The 24199-nt window shown below is 41.3% G+C and overlaps 1 protein-coding gene across 1 annotated transcript in view; it reads right to left on the minus strand.

Moving 5' to 3' along the window:
- Positions 1-16075, minus strand: part of PKD2 (polycystin 2, transient receptor potential cation channel) — a 65028-nt gene extending 48953 nt beyond the window's left edge. The window contains exons 1-2 of the mRNA XM_028506068.2: positions 15388-16075; positions 7992-8105 (exon numbers count right to left, since the gene is read on the minus strand). Of these exons, the coding sequence (XP_028361869.1) occupies positions 7992-8105; positions 15388-15967 (694 nt within the window). The 5' untranslated portion in view covers positions 15968-16075. The remainder of the gene's footprint in view (positions 1-7991; positions 8106-15387) is intronic.
- Between the last annotated feature and the right edge of the window lie 8124 nt (positions 16076-24199).

Below are 24199 nucleotides of genomic sequence, written 5' to 3' on the forward strand. Positions count from 1 at the left end.
AAACAGTATGGAGATACCTCAAAAAACTAAAAATGGATTTGCCTTTTGACTCAGTTATTCCACTTCTGGGATCCCAAAACACTAATTAGAAAGAACACAAGCACCTTGGGTTCATTGTAGCATTATTTACAATTCCCAAGATATGGAAACAGCCCAAGTGTCCATTGATGAATGGATAAAACAACTATGGGACATTTATGCAATGGAATACTACTCAGCCATAACAAAAAAAAAATAAAATTTTACCCTTTTCAACAGTATGGTTAGACCTGGAGAACACTATGCTAAGTGAAATAAGCCAGTTAGTAAATGAAAAATACCAATGATTTCACTCATATGTGGAATCTAATGAATAAACTGAACTAACAAGGAAAATGGGGACAGATGCATAGATGGAGAGCAGGATGACAGTGGGGTGGGGGATAGTAGGGGATGGAGGGTTTGAATAAAAAAAGACAAAGGACTCAGACATGGACAACAGTGTGGTGACTGATGCGGTGTGGGGGCTATAAGGTGACTAGATGGTAATGGAAAAAATACAATAAAAATTAAATGAAAACACAAAGGGAGGTGACCAAGCTGCTTGGCTATATGGTGCCACCTGCTGGACATTCAGAAAAACAATGATATATAGCTTTGAAGGGATCATTATTTGAGCATCAATCAGCAAACAATAATTCAGTTCCTTCCTTATGCCAGGCCCTGGACTGGCCTGTGGGATATCTTTGAGTGGCATTTCCATACAATCCAGGAGTCAGCTACATCATGAGTTCATCTAGGTTGTACGTAAAGGACACTGTATTTGGAGTGAGAATGGTTTTGATTTGAGTTTCCACTTTGCTTCATCTTCAATGTCTGCTTCTATGTTGTGGGCCTTGGTGTCTTGGGATCTTGGACAACTAAATTTTCTGGACTTCAGTTTCATTATCTAGAAAATGGGAAGAATAACATCTAGGGCTTTTGTGTAGTTCAACTGGAGAAATGTATGTAAAGACATTTTGCATATTATTAAATGTACTAGAAATATAAGACTGTCATATCATTTTTCCTTTCAGTCCCTGATGAAGAAAACCCTCTTGGAAGGCAGCATCCACTCTTTAAATAAACTAAATTGTGGAGGAAAAAACTATAGCATAAAATAGATAGATGAGGACTAGGAAGAAGAAGAGAATATTTTAAAACATAAAGGACACATATATGTGTATATCCTATGTGCATATATTTCTTCTGCTATTTAGTTCTTGTCTTAGTTCCCAAGTTCCATTTTCAATAAAATAAACTAGGATAAAAAATATCATCACAGCATCACCAACTAATCAGCATATAAACTAACCAAAGCCATCTTAAAAACATGCTCTCATTTTAAAATAGCCAGTAGAAACTACATTATTCTGAATACTGCAAAAAATATATAAGCTCAAATACTAAAAACAAATAAAGGGATTTGTACTGAATGAACTCCAAATTCTTAGAATAAAAAGCAAGGAAAAATTTTCCATGTAACAAAAGAAAAAAAAAGAAAAAGAACAGGAAAGCATAAAAAGAGGGAAACAGATGACAGAAATCTGACAATGCATGAAATATGAAGAGGTTAAACTTACTAGATGACAAAGTCTTATTAACTGTGGGTTAAAATAATAAAAATGCATCCTAGAATTTTTATGAGACACTCAAAATGAAGTGAAAAATAAAGAATGAGAAAATGTGTATTAGACATATATTAAGAATAAAATACTTTTCAAATTTGTCAAGAGGTATAATCATCTGACAAAGAAGATTATAAAGTGAGTATTGAATTAAATAGACAAGTTATTTTATATTGATATGTTATACCATATACAATGATTTAACTATAATAAACTTACATATTGAATAACAACATCTAGATATATCAAGCAATACTCTCTAATAACATAAGGAGAATTACCAAAACCACAATTGTAGCTGGAAACTTAAATTTATATTCTCTCAATATTAGAGAAAGTAGACAAAAATTATCCAGGGATATTAGGGGTTTTAATGGAAAATGTAATTTAATGTATATACATCAAATGATATACTGTATCAAAAGGGATCATACATTCTTCTAAAAATATCCATGCAACATTTACAAAAATTAGTAATATGCTAGGCTACCAAAGGGAACATCAGCAAATTCCTAAAGTTAAGATTCAACCAGACAGGTGTCCTTAAAGCAGGCAGGCATGTGAAGAAACAGAGACACAGGGAGAACGCCTTCTGACGACACAGCTGGAGCGATGCGCTACAGGCCAAGGACGCGAAGGGTGCAGGCACACTCCTCCAAGCTACAGACAAGGGAGCATCCCCTGCAGGCCTCAGAGGGCATATGGCCCTGCAGGCACTTTGACTGTGGCCCTCTAGCCTCCAGAACTGTGAAAACATACATTTCTGAGTTTTTAAAAAGATTTTATTTATTTATTTTTAGAGAGAGGGGCAGGGAGGGAGAGAGAGAGGGAAACATCGGTGTGCGAGAGTAACATTGACTGGTTGCCTCTCATAGGCACCAAACTGGGGTCCACATCCACAATCCAGGTATGTGCCCTGACAGGGGATTGAACCGGTGGCTTTTACTCGGTGGGATGATGGCCAACCAACTGAGCCATGCAGGTCAAGGCCATTTCTGCTGTTTTAAGCCACAAAAGTCAACAAACAAAAACATCCAAACCAAAAAGCTCTCAGAAAAACAAAAAGAAAGAACCAGCCAATGTTTTTGAAACCACAAATACAGAATATTAATATAAAAAGAATAAACGTACAGATGAAACGAGGCCATTTAGAAATTTAAAAAAATCTTCTCTTAATAACTCTTGGGCCAAAGATGAAATAAAAACTGTCAAACAGATACACATACACCAGCTATAAAGACAGTGGAGCCAAGGTGTCTCAATCCCAGTATTTCAGATTCCAGGCCATCTACCAGAAAGTGACACCATCATCCTGAACAGGAAACCAAACTTCTTTCCTAGCTCTGTGTTGTATTGTACCAAATCCTCACAGGAACACCGTGGAGATAAAATTAGAACAGACATTGGAAGGGACTCTACCAATTAAAAATGTTATATATAAATGCAGAGCACTATACAAAAATCAAAGAACGATTAGACTTGAACTGCCTTAGTGGTCATACAAAGAAAAGGTCTGTTAGTGAATGAGAAGTACTAGTGAGTAAGAAAAAGAGAATGCGCGAAGTTGCCAGCAGTGAGCACCCACATGTGCCGCATCTGAGATGTACCCAACAGGATCCCTTTTTCCCGGCCTGAGCTGATGGAGACAGATGCATGAACTAGTGTGACGATCCAATGTGAAGAGCACAGAGACAGAAGTGGGCCCAGAATGCAGCGCAGCTCAGAGGAGGGGCTGGCTGGTAAAGGTTTCTCCATGGATCTGGCTCTTGAGCTGATCTTGAACGATGAGGAGGAATTAAACAGATCAACAGGAAAGGGACAGCTGAGGCCTTTTTCAGACCCACGGGTGGTGTGATGTGGTTGAGTACCAGATGATTGTAGGAAATGACAGCTCTGAAGAAGTAAAGGCTGTATAGTGAAATGCTAATCTATTATGCAAGGATTTTTAACTGTATCTTGAAGGTGAGGTGATTAGAGCACGTTAAATGCAAGAGTGACCGGGTTTAATCTGGTTTCAGACACAGCAATCTGGAGCAGTGCCTGGGTATGCCTGGAGTCTAGATATTGGGTCCCATTCAATCTGTGGTCCAATGGCACTGAAAGTCATAAATCTTGTCAGTTCCCTACTTAAAACCCTGGTTTCTCCCTTACCAGTGCCTACCATATCTGCAGGGTCTGGCCCCTAACCACCTTCCTATCCTCATCTTATGACACTCTCTTCAGCAATTGTCTTTACTTAGCTTCCAAAATGTTCTGAGCTCTTTCTTGCCCCAGATTCTTCATTCACGCAGTTCTCTCTTTACCTGACTGGCTCCACTCTTGCTTCAGGCTTCAGAGAAGCCTTCCCTGGATGGAAATCCTCTTCTCCAATTGTCTTCTTTCATATCACTTACAGCATTTAAGGACAGGGCCTAAATTTGTTTTTAATTAAATTACCGGTCGAATGAATAGATAAATGAATATTCCAGGATAAGGATGATAAAGGTTTAAAATAGGGATAATAGCAGTGCATGAAAGAAAAAGATCTGAGAGGCACTAAAGAGGAAGAATTAGGTGGAATGATCAAATGAGAAGAGCAGGGAAAGCATCTAGGATGATGCCCAGGTTTCGGGTGAAGCATTCATGGGAGTGATGTTAATCAACATTTACCCAGACAGAGAACATGAGGGAAGCAAGTTTGGATGAGCCAGATGACGCGTTCAGGTTTAGGAAGATGCGATGCCTGGGAAGTATACCACTGGAGATGGCAGTAAAAGTTGGTACAAGGTGTGTAGTTCATGAGAGAGTCCAGAGGGACTTGGGAGTGAACATCATACAGATACCAGTGGAAGCAGTGGAAAGATAACTGTATAAATCTGTTTCAGGAAGAAGAAAACTAAGAAGAAAACTAGTTAGAAAACTAAGAAGAAGAGACTGCAGAGAGCAAAGAGGAATGCAGAAACAGGGAGTCACAGATGCCTAAGAGGGAAATTTCTAGAATGCCAAATGCCATGGGACCAAATGCCAGACAAAGGCCAAAAAGAGCACATAAAATTTGGCAATTAAAAGGTCTCTCAGGCCTGGGCTGGTGTGGCTCAGTGGATCCAGTACCGGCCAGCAAACGGAAATGTCACCAGTTCAATTCCCAATCAGGGCACGTGTCCCAGTTGGGGGCTGACAAGAGGGAACCGATGACTGTTTCTCTCCCTTCCCCTATCTCTAAAAATAGAAAAATAGAATCTAAAAGGAAATATTTTTTCAAAAGGGGTCCCTCAGATATTTGATATTGCTGGCAAGATTTTAACTAGTAATTAAAAAGACAGTTTTTGAGCAATGGGAAAAGGACTCACTCAGAAGCAGCAAGACTTTGCTAGGAGTAAACCATGCCTGCTTATCCTCACTTCCTTTTTAACTTGGTCAACAGCTGATAGATCACAGAAATGGTGTCATCATTCAGAGAGGCATTTGAAAAAGTCATATCATCCTGTTTCAGGATAGTAAGTCTTATCATCCTGAGCTCGATGATAATATAATTCAGTGAACTCCACTCAAAGAGCTTTGACTAATGAACTGATGCTCTTGAACCAATCTTTTCTGATTTATTAATTTACCAGGATAAGATTGGGGAGATATCAACTGTGCTGATACCATGAAACTAATATATGAGATGAATGAATCTAGATCCAGGATAATTTCAATAAATTGGAATGATGAGAAAATCCTAAAGAGATAAAATTTAACAGAGCTCAAAGGGAAGTCCTCCATTATGTTCAAGGAAAAGGTGCTCAAATACTAGCTGCAGGTCACAGTGCTTTACTGTTTTAGGCGAAGAGACTAAACAATCACACAAATCATATGAAGACTCGGGCGATGGAAGGGTGCACAGACCACAGTGTAGTGTCTGGACGAGGATGCTCATGGCCCCACTTCTCCACTCTTCCTCGTGAGACTCCTGCAGTGCTTTCAAAGGGACTCTGATAAACAGAACATGTACTGGAGGGCGTTTCTATCATGGAAGTCACTCAAAAGCATGTCTCCACTCACATGATCAAAAGTTAAAGGAACTGGGAAGGTTTAACGTTGAGAAGACAGGGAGACATGATGTCCATCTGCAAACTTCTGATGGGCTAAATTGGAGTGGAGACATGGAAGATACTGGGTATGTGTGGGCTTGGAGAGTGGAACTCTCCAAGGCAGAAAGTTAGATGGGAGTAGACTTTGGCTTCATATAAAGATGAACTGTCTCACATAGCTGTAGAACAATGTAACGGACAATTTAAGGAAGTCTCCCAACCCGGAACTCTCACTTGATCAGAAGCAGGATGACTGACCACTTGAAAGGGAAGCTGCGGGGGAATGTCAGCATTCATTCAGTAGAGGGTTGATCACATGACCTTCAAGATCCCTTCTGAACCAGAAATTCTACAATATTCTAAGAATAAAACTTTGCTATGTAAAATATGTAGCTACTGATATAAGAAAAAATGTGAGTAGTGTGATAAAGAACAAAAAGCATAAACATTCTAAAATAAATAAGAAAAAAAAATTAGGTACATGACTTAAGGTATGTTGCCCAAAACTCTAGCTATTCAGTTTATTTATCTGGCCTACTTCCAAAACTTGTCAGTACGTCTGAAAACCCCCTTCCCAGGGCCACGTATGGAAGGTTCTGATTTAGTGCATCTGGGCAAACTGTAATTTTTAAAAAAATGCTCTTGGTGATTCTGATACTCAGGCAGTTTTAGGACCACAAAAATTCTGGATTTACTTATAGGGCGCTTATATTTTGCAAAAGGAATATGTATGTATGTATGTGTCTGTATGTATGTATTTATGTATTAAAAATGTAATAATAAGTCTAATCAACTTGCTAATATTTGAGGCTACTGTTATTTAATATTTAAGCACCATTTCTACACAGGGAGCAAACTCATCTTTAGTATTCAAAGCTCTAACAGCTTAGAATATAAAAGTTAAAAATATCACATCTCTTGCTTTATAACTTTCAATGTAATGAACAAATCATCTCTAGCTTTTTAGCGTTTCTGTCAGATAAAATGTTTTAAAAAGTAAGGAGATACTCCCTTCTAAATAAATAACATGAAATTTCAGAAAGTTAGTAGAAAAAAACTAAGAAAATGGATTTTGTTCATATACACACACTTTTTAGCTTAAATAACTTATTTTTCACCTGAAAGTCCTACTTGGATTAACAATGTCTCAGAAAAACATAAAAAGAAGACACACCCTTCTAAAGCTCATTAATAGCTTACTAGTGTTAGTAGAAACCAGTGTGGGGACATTAAATAAATCAATATTCAATTTCTTAAAATTACAAATATTGAAACTTTGATGTTCTTTACTCTTTTGTGTTCAACTTACAAATCCTGTTATTCTTTTTATAAATCTAGTAAATAAAAATTATTTTAAGAAAGCTTTTAGTCTTAGTCAATTAAATTCAAGGCTGTCATTCATTCTTATTTAATCTAATAAGAATGGCATTATTAAAGTACTGATTAAATTTTGATTCTCTCCTTTTGCAAAGAGGGAGCCTCTTTCTAAGAGTGGTGTAAATTTTTAAGAATGAACTCCTTTTCCAGAGGAGGAGAGTAAGAGGTTCTGGTGGTTGAAAATCTGTCCCGTCTATTCCCATGAAGGGTTTAGAAGGGACAAGACAGAGCTCCAGCATTCAAAGCCTTGTAAACTTAAAGGATAAATCCACTACCTGCGACTTTTTGGACTTTGAAGCAAATGGTTTCTAAGATTTGTTTCTGTCTAAAGCTTCTCTCCCTTCCCCTCCCAGAGGATGCAGGGACTTATTGGAAGAAGTGAGAAAAAAGAAAGAAATCAGTCTGCAGTCTGTTTCCTATAGAGTAAAAATCTGGCGATTGTTGGAAAATAAAGGCATTCATACAACACACTAAATCCAAAAGAAAGGGACTCTGTATATTCATAAAAGCAATACTAGGTTGACGTTATTTGCATTTTCTGCAAGTTACATTTATAAAGTCATTTTGCTGAGAATAATTCTTATGTAGAATTTACATTAATTGATATAAAAGTGACACTGTAATTATTGTTAAGAAATCAAATGCTACAATCCTTTAGTTTCTTGGTGTCTGACAGGTTGCCACACACATCTCAGAGTGAAAATGGTCACAACTGACAATGAATTGCCCAATCAGATAATGCTGAATTTTAATTAGCGTTTACCAAAGAGCACTTTACCAAATTCTAAATTGGAACTGAAAGCAGACAACTTCTAAATTAACCCTTGTGGTGCACATATAATTCTTTTTCATTATGACTTGGACACGTCAAATATTTCCAAAACTTTTTTTTAGTGGAAGGAAATGCTCTACTTACAGATGCACAAGACTATGAGAAAAAGGAGGTATGTGGCCAGTTCCCGTAAAACACTCTTCAGGTACTTCTCTCGGTTAGTGTTGCTTTCCTCCATGAGTCTTGTTCCCCAGAGACCTTTAAAATAATAATAAAAGAAAACTTTATGAATGGCAAAGGAAAACACATAAAAGAGTATACCCTTTAAGGGAGATTTTCTGTTTATTATTATTATTATTATTATTATTTTAGCATGTTCTGAGTGTAACATGGAAATTCTTTTAGTAGGAGTCTTTAGTAAAAATTTAAAAAGGTAACAGGAAATGAGGGTAGTCTAAAAGAGAGAGATTGTGCATACACATGAGTTCCTTCTATAGGAGGGAGGACACAACCTGGTAAGTATCCTGTTACTAAACCTAGTACATGATAAAACTACATTGCAAATGGTATCTTTTAGGTCACCCCTGAGGAAAAGAAGTCCTGGTTGGAGCATCATTTCCCTAGGGAAACATTTACCAAGTTTCTAACACACTGGCTGAAAATCTCTGTATCCATGTCTGTTCTTTAAGAAACTGTAGCAACTGACTACCCTAAACATGCTTGACAGGTTTTTAAAGTGCCGGTTAACATACAATCTTTAAATTAAACATAATAACTTTGTCGACTTTTGTCTTTGGAGAGAGTAAAGTCAGCAACCATGTTCTATATTTTCACAGATGGAAAAAGTGTTGGGCTGGTTGAGCAAAGATGACATAACCCTCCTTGAGACTGCTGGACAGAGTTACCGCAGTTCTGGACTGGCAGACAGACATGGTGGCCGTCCAAACCCCTACTAATGAACAGTGTGGTAAAGTCACAATGCTGGTTACTTGGAAGAGATGTAATGTTTTCCAAAAAAGACACACTTCTCCATCTTTTCAGTTAGATTAGGTTGCCCGTTAATGGAAGCCAACCTGCTCCCTGGTTGCCTCACGCTTTTATTCCACAGACATTAACCCCTTCAATCACTGAAACTCACAGAGCAACTGAAGTCACAATCAAGCTACACAGAGAACCGGGAAAAAACGGTACATGGTCTTCCACTTCTTGAAAATGCCTTCATCACTAGTGTTCATGTATTCTTATGGCTTATAATAATAAATTAGTTCTACTCCTAAATTTGAGTCTTTCATTTCCTTTTGTTTTTTCTTCCAAATTTCCTTTAGGAAAATCAGCATCTGGATTCAAAGACACCGTGTTACACATCGTAGGTTTCACCACACTGAAAGTGGAGCATAACTTATGACCAGGTTTGCCTCTGCCAAGATCTGGTAGTTGTCAAGGAATTACTCACTCAGAAGAAATGCAGCAAGCAGAATGTTTGTTCGCTGAAACTATCATATTAAAGAATTATTACAAATTTATATGACATGGAAAATTACAACTCAGAATAACAGAGAGGCAGCCAAATGTTAGGCTCAGTAGCCCTGGACACAACCACACCATTTCTTTGGGTACATTTCTTTTGGAGGCCAGGCCTAAAATATGCGCGAAAGAAACTGTTATTCTCTTTTCCATCAGGACAGATTTTTGCCTTGCCTCACTGGGTCAGTGATTTCACTCTTTCCTGTGGTTTATAAACAATATAAACTAAGTCATGGTTCCTAATATTTACAAGTAGTACTGCTTGACCTATAAATAGAAAAACCAAACTCCTTTCAATTTGTATTCAAGCTAAACTGACAACAGTCTATGGCAATTAAATTCTAGCCCTTGAATGAGACATTTCAAATGATAAGAAACAAACCCCTTTATTTACACTTTTATTTTACTTTTTAAAATATGTTTGAATTTTAGAGATAGAGGAAGGGAAAGAGAGAAACATCAATGTGAAAAACAATGACTGGTTGCATCCCATACACTCCCCAACCGGAGATTGAACCCACAACCTCAGTATGTGCACTGACCAGGAATTGAACTCAGAACCTTTTGGTGTACAGGATGAAGCTCCAACCAATTGAGCCACACTGGCCAGGGCTATTTATACTTTTACATAATATACTTTCATGCATTTACTTTTCTAAATTACTGTAATTACTTCCTCAAATACTTATTGCTTTAAAAGTTTCATCTAATTTCCTTACTGGGTGTATAGGTTGAGTCTGGGTACAGGGACCTCTTTAGAAAAGGAATAGAAAAACTAGTTGTCCTGTTGCCACCTACTTCCTGTTTACAGAGCTAACAGAGTAAGAATGGTTAAGGATGGAGTTCCAAATTGGCATCATTCTTCAAAATCAACTGTTGTCTTTTCCCATAATTGCCCCAGTTGTGGAGGGAGTACCTTCTGGGCACTCCATGTACTCACGTTCAGTACGTAAGGGGTCTTCAGCTGTTACAGAGAATGTGCTATTCAGGGGATACTGAGCAATATCCCACTTCCTTCTTCTTCACCAGGGTGCTTGGTTATTGCCAGAGCCCAAAGTTGGACCATGTCATCAAGGGTGCATATTCCCTTGGGCAGTGTTACTTGTGAATATCAATATAGAGGAACTCGGAGATGGATAATCCAAAGCACAAAAGATGTCCCAAATAAATAACTGACTTTGAAAAAATGCTGCCATCTTTGCAATTATTTTATCCAAATGCTTCCAAAATCTTTTTACTTTGTAATACATAAAATACCAGAGAGAATGATACAGTGAAGTCCTATGTGTCTCTCACCCAGCTTCAACAACTGTGAACTCAGTGCCAACCTCAACTCACCCATTCCTCCCTCCCATTATTTTGAAAGTAATCACAGCTATCGCATCATTTCATCTGTAAATATCTCAGCTCCATGGTAAAAAAAAATTCGGTGTGGATCTTTTGCCTCAGATTAACCCTGTCCTGTGTGAAATACACTAAACCCTTATGTCTTTATTGATCATGACAAAGGACAATGTAGGGACTTGGAGTCAGAGCTGAGTTCAGATGAAGGCTCAGCCACGTGTGGGCTAAGACCTCCCCTAATGCCGTAAACCTCCAACTCCTCGTCTGAAAATGGGAGAGGGGCGCCTCTTGGAGGGTTGCTCTGGGAATGAGAATTATGTGTAAAGCCTGGAGAGGGGCTGGAAGAGGCCTGTCTATGCTTTAGAAGTAGGTCTATCTATAAGATGTCCCACTTCTGATGCCTAGATGTCAGAATAGTGTAAAGACCCAAATTTGTATGGACTTTTGAGTTCATTCTGAATAGCCCGACTAAATGCTCACTGCATTTATATCATAGGAGAATCCTGTTTCTGTGCTCAGACACATATGAGCCTTGTTGAGACAAATATAATCCTCCTTAATATTCATTTGAACTGCAGGGACACTGTCAGAGAGAGCTGTGACTCTTTATTACTCTCGGTCCATTTCCTAAAGAACAGTCACTGCATGACATGGCTCCTGAACCTCGAATCCTAGTCAGCCCTCTCCCGAGGTGCAGGCAAATATATACATGCCTGTGCCCCACCAGTTCCGACCTGCACGTTCCACAGACAATGCACACTCACGTATCCCTCCCTGAGATTTGTCTTTTTCTTCCTTTTTCTAGAAACCTACTTTCCCCATTTGGATAGTGGTGCCAAGTCAGGAATGTGGGTTTCTTCCTAAAACAGGCTCTTTTCCTAACCTTGTAGGGAGCTGGACCGTAACTCTGGTGGTTTCTCTCTCTATTTAATTTAAAACATCCTTTCTCCCCAGCTCACACGGCCTTGTTGCCCCCAGTGTCACCCTCTCCATCAGGCCTCTCCTCACCTATGTTCCCAGCAACCAGCACCATCCACCTTACCCCATTCTCTGCGTCCTTGCTAGAATCATCTTCAGACTGAAATGCGATCGCATCAGCCCCTCGCCTGAAGCCCCCACTGGCTTTAGCTGTCTATGAGAAAAAGTATCAAAGAGCTACAGGCTCACTTGGTCTTACTTCCACAATTTTCCTCTCATGCACCACACCGCACCCCAACCTCCATCCTTCAAAACACAAAACAAGTTTAGCCTCCTCTGGCCTCACTTCTTTGAGTCCCTCCCATATATGAGAATCTGGCATTGTAATTATTTAATTATATCTCTGTTTTTTCTACTAAACTCAAAACTCCTTGGGAGTTGGGATATTGTATGATTCATCTCTATATCCTTATTACTAAGCACAAAAGAGACTCTCCATAAATGTTTGTTGACTGAACAAATTTTGCTAGTAGCATAACCTTATCACAGAGTAGCAACCCTACCTCAAAAAAAATCCCCACTTCAATAAAAATACATCTCATTGTTCAAAATTTGTGCAAATAAAAAGCGGAAAGGAAGAAGTGATGAAATGAGCTTTGGATTAAAATGAAGGAATAGCCAAAAGGTGAAAACAGCCTAACTGTTCATCAGCTGACCAATGGATAAACAGAATGTGGTACATACAATGGAATATTACTCAGACACCAAAAGGAATGAAGTTTGGATACATGCTACAACATGGATAAACTGTCAAAGCATGAACTAAGCCAGACACAAAAGGACAAATACTGTATGATACCAATAATACCTGAGGTGCCTAGAATAGGGAAACTTACAGAGACAGAAAGTGGAATAGAGATTATAAGGGCAGGGAGGAGAGGGATGAGGAGCTGGGGCTTAACGGTAGAGTTTCTGTTTGGGATGATGAAAAAGTTCTAGAAATGGGCAATGATGAGACAACAGAGTGGATGGAAAAGAGGTTTCTGTTTGTTTTAACAGCTTAGCCTACCCTGACTAATACGGCTAGTACTTTATGATTTCTCTGGAAAACAAAAGCATATATGTCTAAAGTAACAAACAGAAAATGACTTTAATAAGTTAGCACACAAATTCATATACAAAACATATTCAATTCTGCAAATTCAGAAAATATTAATAACTCATGTAGAGTGTCAAATTGTATCTTTGCACTAAAAACAGTTTGTTAAGACAAAAGTAAACTTCTGTTTACTTTTTTAAAGGTATGTTGGGGGTACCTTTAAGTTGGGGCAGTCTTTAAATTTTTCAGCCATTCTTCATTTATTTTGGTCTGGGCCTTGATCACCTTCTCCCTGGCAGCCTCCTGCCTGGTCCTCCTGCCCGTCTCTGCAAGCGTTCCTGCACAGCACACTGCCTGACTCACATTCCCTTTCAGCAAGTTCTGCTCTGCTCAAAAACTTTCAACCACTTCGGGATACTAAGAGATACATTCTTAACCCCTTGGTTAGACACAATGCTTCCCAGAGCCAGGCCTCAAACATGTCTTCTTTACTATCTTACTTCAGTTAAAAAGATAGATCTAGCCACAGTTCAAAGAGCAAAAAGGGCTATTTGTTGTCTTTCTTAGGTTCCTGTCATTACACAACACAAGGGTATGTTGAAGCTAAAAGGGACCTGAGAGGTTCCTCTCCCATTTTATAAATGAGCACCCGAGGCCCAGGAAGTGTGAATGTTGTATAAAGCCACAAAGGCAGGAGACCTCCAGGGAAGTCCCTGAGCAGCCAATCTGGAGTAATCTCTCCTACCTTTGGAAACTGGAAGCTACTTTCTGTTCTCATTCTGGAGCACTACTTACAAAACACTTGTAAGATTTCTGTCATTGGTATCCCAAGAGGGGAAAAAAAATCACAACTCATTCACCGTTATTTATTTTACTTTTCTGGGTTTGTCTAGTTAAAAGGATCATGATTTACTATTACATATTAACTTCAAAGAAACTTCTCTCTCACTTCAAGGAATATTTTTTTAAAGCACATTTAAAACAATGCAAAATATTACACTTGACCCTTGAACAACATGGGTTTGAACAGAGCAGGTTCCCTTACAGGAGGATTGTTTTCAGTTGACCCATCCAATTCAAAGCCCACTTGTTCAACCGGCTGCTCTGAGCAGGGCACCAGCACGCGGAGGGCTGACTGTAGCCATAAGGGAAGGGCAGTACCCCCCACCTCCTGGTTGTCCAAAGGCAACTGTTTATAATCTGGGGTTTAAACCTTAAAAAGTAAGTCTTTTGGTAATCTACTCACACAGGTTATTCAAAAAGGATCTTTTGTTCCCCATCATGTTCTAAATCAAATTAACTAACATAAGCACTAATGTAAAACAAGTAACAAAATGTCCACTTTTTAGAATTTATGATTTAATATGTAAAGTACATGGGTGAGACTTGTTATACATTTTACATGCCTCGTCTCATTTAATTCTTCAAAGTCAAGAACTAAATATTATGAATTAAAAAATGCAAAAATTGGGGCTCAAAGAGGTTAAGTAATTTGCTCAAGGTCACACAGCCAATGTGCTGTAGGACTGGGGTCTACATGCAGCCTGACTTGGTCTTAATCACGTTGCTGTAAAAACACCTGGGTTGTGTGTGTATGTGCGTGTGCACGTGAGCACGCTAAATTTTAAAAACCGACAGAAAGATTAGAGAAGGGGAGGGAAATTTTCAAAAGAATTGAGAATGGAAACTCTTAAAAGTGGAGACTAAAATAATTCGGGTGGTAAAACCAAATGCAACGTTTTCTTTCCTAAGGATGTCTCTGACAAAGCTTTGCAAAATAGGATTCCCATCTGCTCTTGGAAAATCTGTGTCCTCTTAACAGACACTGGCAAGTTTGAAAAACCCTTCCCTGTCTTTGGGTTAGCTGGGCTCACTAAACCAACACATTTACACACAGCTGGTATCTGGTGACTTCAATGCTTTGTTGGAATTTCAAAGAACATTAGTTATTCAAAAACATACTTATACATTTTGAAAAACAATGTAACTTTTTTTTGCAACTGCTTTAGAAAAATGCCTAGAATTAGAAATGGCCAAATAATAACTGTTTTCAAAGATATAATTTTATTCTATTCGCGGTGTTCTCAACAGCACCCTCTCCCAGAAACAACCACACACATCAAAACGTCAATGACAACCCAGTGACACTGCTCCCACAATTTGGGTCACACCCTACTGTTACTCTTTCGAGAACTGGATGAGGGGCAATGAGAGATAAAGACCTGTGGAAGATCATGGGTGCTAATATAGAATTTTCGTTTTAATATCGTGAAATTAGCAAGTATACAGTGTAACCACCATTAGTTGTATTATTCATTTTCCCCTACTTTAAAAAAAAAAAAAAACAACCACCCCAGATGAAGCCTTTCACTTTAATAGGACTTTCACTTATTTCCAGAAGTAAACAATATGCTAGCATTTCTTCTAGGGAGGGACGTACCCAATAAATTTGCACCGACAAGCGCGCAGCGGAATTCGGCTCTGGGTACCGGAAATAGAGCAGAATTGCAGAGCTGGGGAATGCGCTTCCAAGGCAGGCGGGGACGCAATGGGGATGCGAGGTGGATCCCCGAAAATCAAACCGCAGCGGCGATGGCTCGGCTGGAGCCCGTGGTTCAGGTTCGAGCATCAGCCGCTGCGGAATCGTGCTCTTACCTCGCAGCCCGCGAACCAGCCTCTCAGCCCAGGCCACTCGGGGCAGCTGACCGTCCAGGGGGAGGTGGCGATGCAGCGGGTCCCCACCGCCGGCCGGGCTGGGGCTCGGCGGGCTCTGGTCCTCTCGCCGGCGTCGCCTCCCGCTCGGGTGGCCGGCGCCGTGGTAGCCCCCCAACCCCCGGCCCCGGGCGCCCGTGGAGCTCACGGCCGAGGAGGCGGCCGACCTCCGGCTGCCCGGGCGCCACTCCACGTCCATCTCCACCACCATTCCCCCTTCTTCCCCTTCCACCTCCTCTTCCTCCTCCTCCTCCTCGGCCTCGAAGCCCGGGTTGTCACGGCTCCACGCCTGCCGCGAGCACGACGAGAGAGGAGGAGACGGGGAAGCGGAGGCTCCGGCCGGGGGGTCCCGCGCGGCCGCCTGCCGGATGCGCTCCATCTCGATCTCCAGGCCCCTCTGCTCGCGGAGGCCACCCGGGGCCGCACCGCCGGCCGCCGGCCGCCCTGGGCCCGCTGCTCCGGGCGCCGGCGGCTGCTTCGCGTCCCCGGGCGGCTGCGGCTGCACGCGGCTCGAGTTCACCATCGCGGTCACTGGTGCCCCGCGCGCCTTTGCCCCGAGCACCGCTCGGCGCTGCCCGCCGCAGGAGCCATGTTCTTTTCTTCCCGGGGCCCGCCGCCTGCTGCTCCCCGCCCCCGACCTCCCCGCAGTCCCGCGTCCCTCGCCAGCCCCCTCGGCCCGCCTCCCCCTCGCCTCGCCAGGCCTAGCCGCCGGGGCGCGCTGCGGGGGGAGGTGCGAGGGAGCCGCCTCCGCGGCAGGCGCGTCGGGCCAGCGGCGCCCGGGCCGGCGTTCCGAAAGGAACGGAGCAGGAGTTCAACGCGCGCCCACATTCCATTCGGGTGAAAGGGTTCGGGCGGGGACCGTGTCGCTGACCCGTCCACTCGCCCGCCGGCCCGCCTTTGGGAAAAGGGCACTTAGAGCAGTCACAGTCTGCGCGACCCCGAGATCTTGTTTGGGTCCCCGTTAACTGCCAGTCACTTCTGCCTTGATTTACCCAAGTGTGTGTGTGTGTGTGTGGAGAGAGAGAGAAGGAAGAGAGGAGAGAGAGAGGGAGAGGGAGAGGGAGAGAGAGAGAGAAGGGAATTTTGTGGGATGGTGTGAACTAGTGAAATTCACCCTCTGCTGAGGTACGAAAGCTTTTCTTTCTTTGAAAACTACCAACTACCAACGTTAACTTTCTTGGCTTCTGACGGCCCTCCTCTCCTGTCTTTTGTTGCATTTTGGGTTGTTTCTTCAGTCTTTGGTTAACTCCTCTCCACCCTAGTGGGACCCCGTGGATTCTGCCTTGGGACTCTCAGATCCCTGGCGTTCCCAGATTGAGCTCTTCCCCCTTCCTCTCCCCGACACCCCTGCAGGGGCCTGCGCTGGCACCTGAGTAACAGAATCTCCTATCGGGCCCCAGGTTCAGAACTTTATTATCACTCCACTGAGCACATCCAATTCTATGCTCTGCAGTTATCTGAAACTTAACTTGCCCCAAACTAGTTATATTTTCCCCTGCTCTATTAAGCCTGCTCCACTTCCTGTATCCCCAGTTGAGATCTGAGGCATTGTTGTCCTCCTCACTTTCCAAGTTACACTTCATGAGAATCTCTTCTCGTCTCATCCTGCACCTCCTCTTCCCCAAATCTTATTACTTATGCCCCACAAATGTCTCTCTGATAGGACCTCTGTTTTCTCATTCTCCTTGTTACTGATTTAGTCCAAGGCCCTTATCTCATGTCTTGTTCTGTTCCACATTGAAACAACATGTGTATCCATTCCACCTCCATTCTCCACTTCCTGGGCTCCACTGTTTCCAGATTATATATTCCAGAACCAAAGCTGCTCATGGCACATTGACGCTTAGGCACCTCTGGGGGCTTCTGAGAGCTTACAAGATAAAATTTAACTTCCATAGTTTGGCTTCACAAATTTTCATAATCTGCTCCTGCACTTGTTTGCTAGTACTGCCATAACAAAGGCACAGACTGGGTGGCTTAAACAACAGAAACTAGTTTCCTCAGGCTGGAAGTTTGAGATCAAGGTGTTGGCAGGGTTGATTTCTTCTGAAGCCTCTTTCCTAGGCTTGTAGATGGCAGTTCTCTTCCGCTGTCCACACAGTCTCTTCTCTGTGTCACTGTCTTAGTCTCCCCTTCATATAAAGACACCAGTCATATTGGACTAGGGCCTATCCTAATGGCTTCATTTTAACCTTTTATTTATTTATTTTTAGTGAACGGGGAATAAAGAGGGGGAGAGAAACATCAATGTGAGAGAGAAACATTGATTGGTTGCCTTCTATAAGCAGCCAGAACTGGCAACTCAGGCAGGTGCCCTGAACTGGAGTCAAACCAGCCATCTTTTGGTTTTTGGGATGAGGCCCGACCAACTGAGCCACACTGGCTGGGGCCTAACTTGAATGCCTTTGAAGAACCCTGTTTCCAAATGCAGTCTCATTCTGAGGGACTTGGGGTTAGAACTTCAATATATGAACTCTCGATGGGGATACAATTCAGCCCGTGACAACTTCCCATCCACTTTTCTAGCATGATATCCCACCCTAAACATGCACTTGCAACATCTTTTGTTGCTTCCCTATGTGCTCATAATATGCTGCTTTTATTTAGGTAATCATGGCTACCTATCACTTGATCCTGCCATTTATCTATTTAGGTACCCATCTTTTGTTTAAGGCCGTGTTGGTGGGTTTGGAGCACAGGCATGACTCATGCTATCCATCAGTTCATTCTGAAGACCTTTCTAGTGCATATAGAGCAGAATATGAAACAGCTCCTGCCATCAAAAGGAGACCAACAAACAAACCAGAATAACTGTCCTGGTTCAGGGTTATGATGCCTGCAATCCAGAGATTTGCCGAAGTTGCTGAGGCCCTGCAAAGCACCCCTGGACTGCACAGTCAATGGACTCGGAACAGACACATGGCCAGAGGAGTGCCAGGTCTGAAATGAGAGCACAGAATCTGAGCCAAAACACTGCACTAGAGCTATTCTCCAGCTATTAAAACTATTAAAAGATTATCAGCATCACTTGCGGCACTCATTAAAAATACAGATTCTGGGTCCGCACTCCAAGTTATTATTGATTCAGAATCTCCAGGATTTCAGGATGAATCTTCTCTTTGGGTTTTGGGGCACCCTGAGTTTGAGAAGCACCAATATGTCCCAAATGGATGGGCTTTCATGAAACATTTACCCAGTATTCCTAGTGCTTATCACCAGTGATGCCATTACCTGGACAGACAGAAGAAACTTCAGTGGTCCTTGAGTCACACTTACTCTTTGGCTTGTGTCTACACTGTGCTAATCCAGGACCCTGGGTTCAGATCCTGCTCTACCATGTCCTAGCTGTGTGACCTTGGGAAAACCATATTTCTTCCTGTGCCTATAAAAATGGAAATAGTGTTCAGGTCAAAGGGTTGTTGTGAGGACTAAGTGAATTAATGCAGGCAAGACATGCAGAATGCTGTCTGGCACAAGGTAAATACTTAAGTGTTAGCTATTATTAGCTCTTAGATCTTAGTTATGATAAAAATTTTCATCTGTTTTAAACTGCACAATTGGAAGTCTTTGTCCCAGGCAGACTATGATCTTTTTGAGGACAGAGGCTCCATGCTCACCACATAGAGCATTCTACAACAGACATTTCTTGGGCAACTACTATACTCCAGGCACAACACTAGGAGAGAATGCAATCAAGGAAACAGGCAAAAAGCCCAGCCGGTCAGGAGCTTGCATTCCCTGAGTATTTGTGGAGGGAATGAATGAATCTAGTGAGGTGCCATAATATTGAGTCACACAACTAAAACTTTGACAGAGCCTGGGTTTTCCTAATTCTTCATGTAGCGCTCTTCATGCAGCTCCCACGTGCCAGCACTGTTCCTCTTGGATCCAGCGGCCCTGGAAAGAATTTTAGCCCCTATGAAGCTATGACAGAGTTGCAGCTCAAAATGCTATTTTCAGATTTGTGGTATTTGTTTCCAAATATTTTTTTTTATTTTCCATAGTTCTATCTTTAGAAGACAGCAGATTACTGCTTAGTGTGTTGATTTCTTGTTTGTTCTTACTATTTTTTGCTAGTAGTCCAGAGACCCACGGAAGAGAATCCTGAATGGGAAAACAACAATATCAAGGAATAACAGAAAATACAAAGTAATTTAATTTTATCTATCCATTGGGTTCAAATTGTGCACTTTTACTACACAGTAAATAACATTATTATTTTAGTTAGAATATACTAAACGGAACAAAGTACTATGTGGACAGATCCTTTGAGGGGTCATAATCTCATTGGAGAGATACACATACTTAGCCTAAATAACAATAGATAGCAGAATATAATTTAGTATCAAGTCATTAATTAAGGCTTTCAACTCCGAAGGGGATTGAGAAGACAGCCTGCTGGCATGGGAGGAGAGAGCCCCAGGTGTGTGTTAAGAAGTACAGATTCCGTACTTCCGGCAAGATGGAGGAATAGGTGGACGCACCATACCTCCTCGCACAACCAAGAACAGAACAACAATAATTTACAACAATGATTTGCAGTCATAATATCAGAACTGTCAGAGGATTTATCTAAATGGAAGTTGGACAGCCAAGAAATTAAAGTAGACCCGTACATCCAGACTGGTAGGGGACGACGAGCCGAGCGGGCGCGGGGCTGGCGCGGGTTGCTGGCGCGCGTAGGTCGGGGGAAATTTGGCGCAAAATCAGCGTGACAGCAATCCGGGGCGCAAGAGCGCAGCGGTGCAGCGGTGATCCCTGAGTACGCAAGCAGCGGCTGGGGGAATCAGTGGGGCAGCGATTGTGGACCAGGGCAGAGCTCACGGCCCAGAAGCCCAGGGAAGTGTCTGACTCCAGGAGAACGGAATGGTCGCCATTGATCCCTCCTGTTCCTGCTCCCGCCCCTGCCCCCACATCTAACGTCACAATCTAGCGACTGGGGCGCCCAGCCCCGGTGAACACCTAAGGCTCCGCCCCCCAATGTAATAAGAGCGACCAGACCGGAGAATAAATAAATAAATAAATAAATAAAATAATAGGAGAGACAGGGAAAGACATAAGATATGTTTCCAGCAGAACAGATCACTCCCCCAGGACTCATCCTTTTGAGTGACCAAGAAATAGCCAATCTATCAGATGCACAGTTCAAAACACTGGTGATCAGGAAGCTCACGGAACTGGTTGATTTTGGATGCAAATTACATGAAAAAATGCAGATTACCATAAAAGAGATGCAGGAAGACATATGGAGGAGAGCCAATTGTGAAAGGAAGGAATCTGAGTCTCAAAACAACACAGTGGACCAGAAGGAAGATAGAATCAACCAAGCAGGAAAGCATGATGAAATAAGAATTCAAAAAATCGAAGAAAAGCTTAAGACCATCAAGGACACCTTTAAACGTTCCAACATCCGAATTATAGGGGTACCAGAAGGGGAGGACCAACAAGTGGAAAAGTTATTTGAACAAATAATAAAGGAGAACTTCCCCAAACTGGCAAAGGGAACAGTCTTCCAAGAAATCCACGGAGCGCAGAGAGCCCCAAAGAAGTTGGACCCAAGAAGAAACACACCAAGGCACATCATAATTACATTAGCCAAGGTAAAAACGAAGGAGAGAATCCTAGAAGCAGCAAGAGATAAGGAGACAGTCACCTACAAAGGAGTTCCCATCAGACTGTCAGCTGATTTCTCCAAAGAGACCTTACAGGCAAGAAGGGGCTGGAAAGAAATATTCCAAGTCATGAAAGACAAGGACCTACATCCCAGATTGCTCTATCCAGCAAAGCTCTCATTTAGAATGGAAGAGAAGATAAAGTGCTTTTCAGATAAGGTCAAATTAAAGGAGTTCATCACCACCAAGCCCTTACTTTATGAAATGCTAAAGGGACTTATCTAAGAAAAGAAGATAAAGACATGTATAGTAAAAGGACAGCAAACTCACAAATATTAACAACCACACCTAAAGCAAAACCAAAAGAAACTAAGTAAACAACTAGAATAGGAACAGAACCACAGAAATGGAGGGCACATGGGGGGCTAGCAGTAGGGGTGGGAGGAGGAGAGAGGGGGAAAAGGTATAGAGAATAAGTAGCATAGAATGTAGGTTGAAAATAGATAGGGGGAGGGCAAGAATAGTACGGGAAATGTAGAAGCTAAAGAACTCATAAGTATGACACATGGACATGGACTAAAGGGGGGGAACGTGGGTAGGAGAGGGGATACAGGGTGGAGGGGAGTGAAGGGGGAAATGGGACAACTGTAATAGCATAATCAATAAAATATATTAAAAAAAAAGTACAGATTCCTTTTTGTAATTAATAGTAATAGGCCTTTTTAAAAAAAAATACAGTGTCAATTATTTAAAACAAAATCTGAAAGATTCTTCCCAAGACTATACCCTTTCCTGAAAAGTGTTCAGGTTGATTGAAAATGTGTCCACACATGCATAATTCAGAATTAATTGTGTGCTTACCCAAAATTTTAATTATAAATCATTGCAAGACATGTGATTTAAAAAATTCACAGCAGTATTTGTGTAATGTAATTTGGTCCATTGTGTCCTAAACCTTACATTTCAGGACTTTCACTACTAATTTCAGTCCTTAGTCTTCATAAACCTTACACCAGCCAGCCAGTATGTTTCCCATGCAATACTACTCATTTTTTTCTGGCTTACTAGTGTTCTGTTCTGTGCTTTTACCTCGACACAGTTTTTGTCCCCCTTCAAAGCTCCCAGCTTTTGCTGAAGCAGTCCTTGAGGTTGTAAATTTCTTTCCTATCCACAGAATTCCTTTCTTTAATATTCTTCTTAAAATTCTATTATGTCATCTAAAATTTTCCCTTAATAGTTAAGTGAGATGTACAAGCATATTTTTCTTCATGTGGTTGCCACAATCACATGCCATATTACAGATTTCAATAATCTACAGGGCCTGAAATACCCGATAGGACAGATAACAGCATGGGTTCTATTTGACTTTATTTCATCTATGGGGCAGGTTCTTCTGGGGACATGAATACAAAGTTCACCTTTTAGCCTCAGTACTACTATGGACATTCAGAAAAACTATTTTAAAAGGCAACTTTAAAACAGTCCAATCTGATTTAATACTTAGTTTTCTTCATTCGGCTGACTTCTATATTATTAGAATTGCCTGTTCATTTCCTGTTTTGCTTTATTTCCAGTGTAAACCAATGAAGTGACACAAGCTGAAGAACAAGTTGGCCCTGCAGATTCCACCTTCACAAGGAGTCTCTGGCAGTGTGATGTTGCCTAGCAACCCACACAAACAAACATGTTTCTTCCTCAATTATTTTCCCAGTCCTTATTTATTCAAGGAGATTGTAAAATAGATTTTTACCACTTGACATCTGAAATTGTTAGAAGAAAATTTGCTGTTTGGGGCTTTATAAGAATTGCCATTCACACCAAAACTTTTACTTTATTTCTCTCCTGTTGTAATAACACGAGGCTAAGATTTGTGCTTTTCTTCATGTCTGGAGTTTGGTTTGAGTGTATCTCTGCCTCTGAGAGGGTTACCGTGGCACCACTGTTGGCTGACACTGTGGTTCTGATGACCAACCTCTCTATCTCATTTTCCTTCTCTGAATAATGAGGTTAAATGTTGACCTTACTAATTCCAACATAATTTTTGTTGAAGAGATATTGAAGGGATATTAATAAATTCATCAAGCAATTATAGAGTCTCTGATAGGTGCCAAGGGCCATGTTAGATTCCTAACTTCAAGGGAACCAAGGCTTACAAGTCCAGGATGCTTGGGAATATCCTTCTTTTTTAAAAAATTATATTTTATTGCTTATGCTATTACAGTTGCCCCAATTTTTCCCCATTGCTCCCCTCCACCTGGGACGTACCACTCCCTCAGGCAACCCCTACACCATGAACAATGGTCCATGTTCATGGGTCATGCATATAATTTCTTTGGCTACTCCATTTCCTAAATTGTACTTTACATGGCTATTATGTAACTACCTATTTGTAGTTCTTAATCCCCTCACCTCTTCACCCATTCCTTCATACCCCCTTCCGACCTGGCAGCCATCAAAATACTCTGTTTCATGATTCTGTCTCTGTTCTTGTTTGCTTATTTTCTTTTTTAGATTCAACTGTTGATATATATTTATTCCATTTTATTGTTCATAGATTTGATCTTTTTTAAAAAATAAGTCCCTTTAACATTTCATATAAAAATGGTTTCATGACAATGAACTCCTTTACTTTATTTTTTTAATCTGGGAAGTTCTTTATTAGCCCTTCAATTCTAAATGATAGCTTTGCTGGGTAGAGCAGTCTTGGCTGTTGGTCCCTGCTTTTCACGACTTTGAATATTTCTTGCCAACCATTTCTAGCCTGCAAAGTTTCTTTTGAGAAATCAGCTGACAGTCTTATGGGAATGCCCCTGTAGGTAAGTAACTGCTTTTTTCTTGCTGCTTTTAAGATTCTCTCTTTATCTTTAACCTTTAGCATTTTAATTATGATGTGTCTTGGAGGGGGCCTCTTTGCATCCATCTTGTTTGAGACTCTCTGTGCTTCTTGGACTTGTGTGTCTATTTCCTTCTTCAAATCAGGGAATTTTTCTTTCATTATTTTTTCAAAGAGATTTCCAATTTCTTGCTCTTTCTCTTCTCCTTCTGGCACCCCTATGATGTGAATGTTGGATCACTTGAAGTTGTCCCAGAGGCTGCTTACACTATCCTCATTTCTTTTTTGGATTATTTTTTCTTCTTCCTGT

Source organism: Phyllostomus discolor, chromosome 1 (genome assembly GCF_004126475.2).
Source record: "Phyllostomus discolor isolate MPI-MPIP mPhyDis1 chromosome 1, mPhyDis1.pri.v3, whole genome shotgun sequence".
NCBI lineage: Eukaryota > Metazoa > Chordata > Mammalia > Chiroptera > Phyllostomidae > Phyllostomus > Phyllostomus discolor.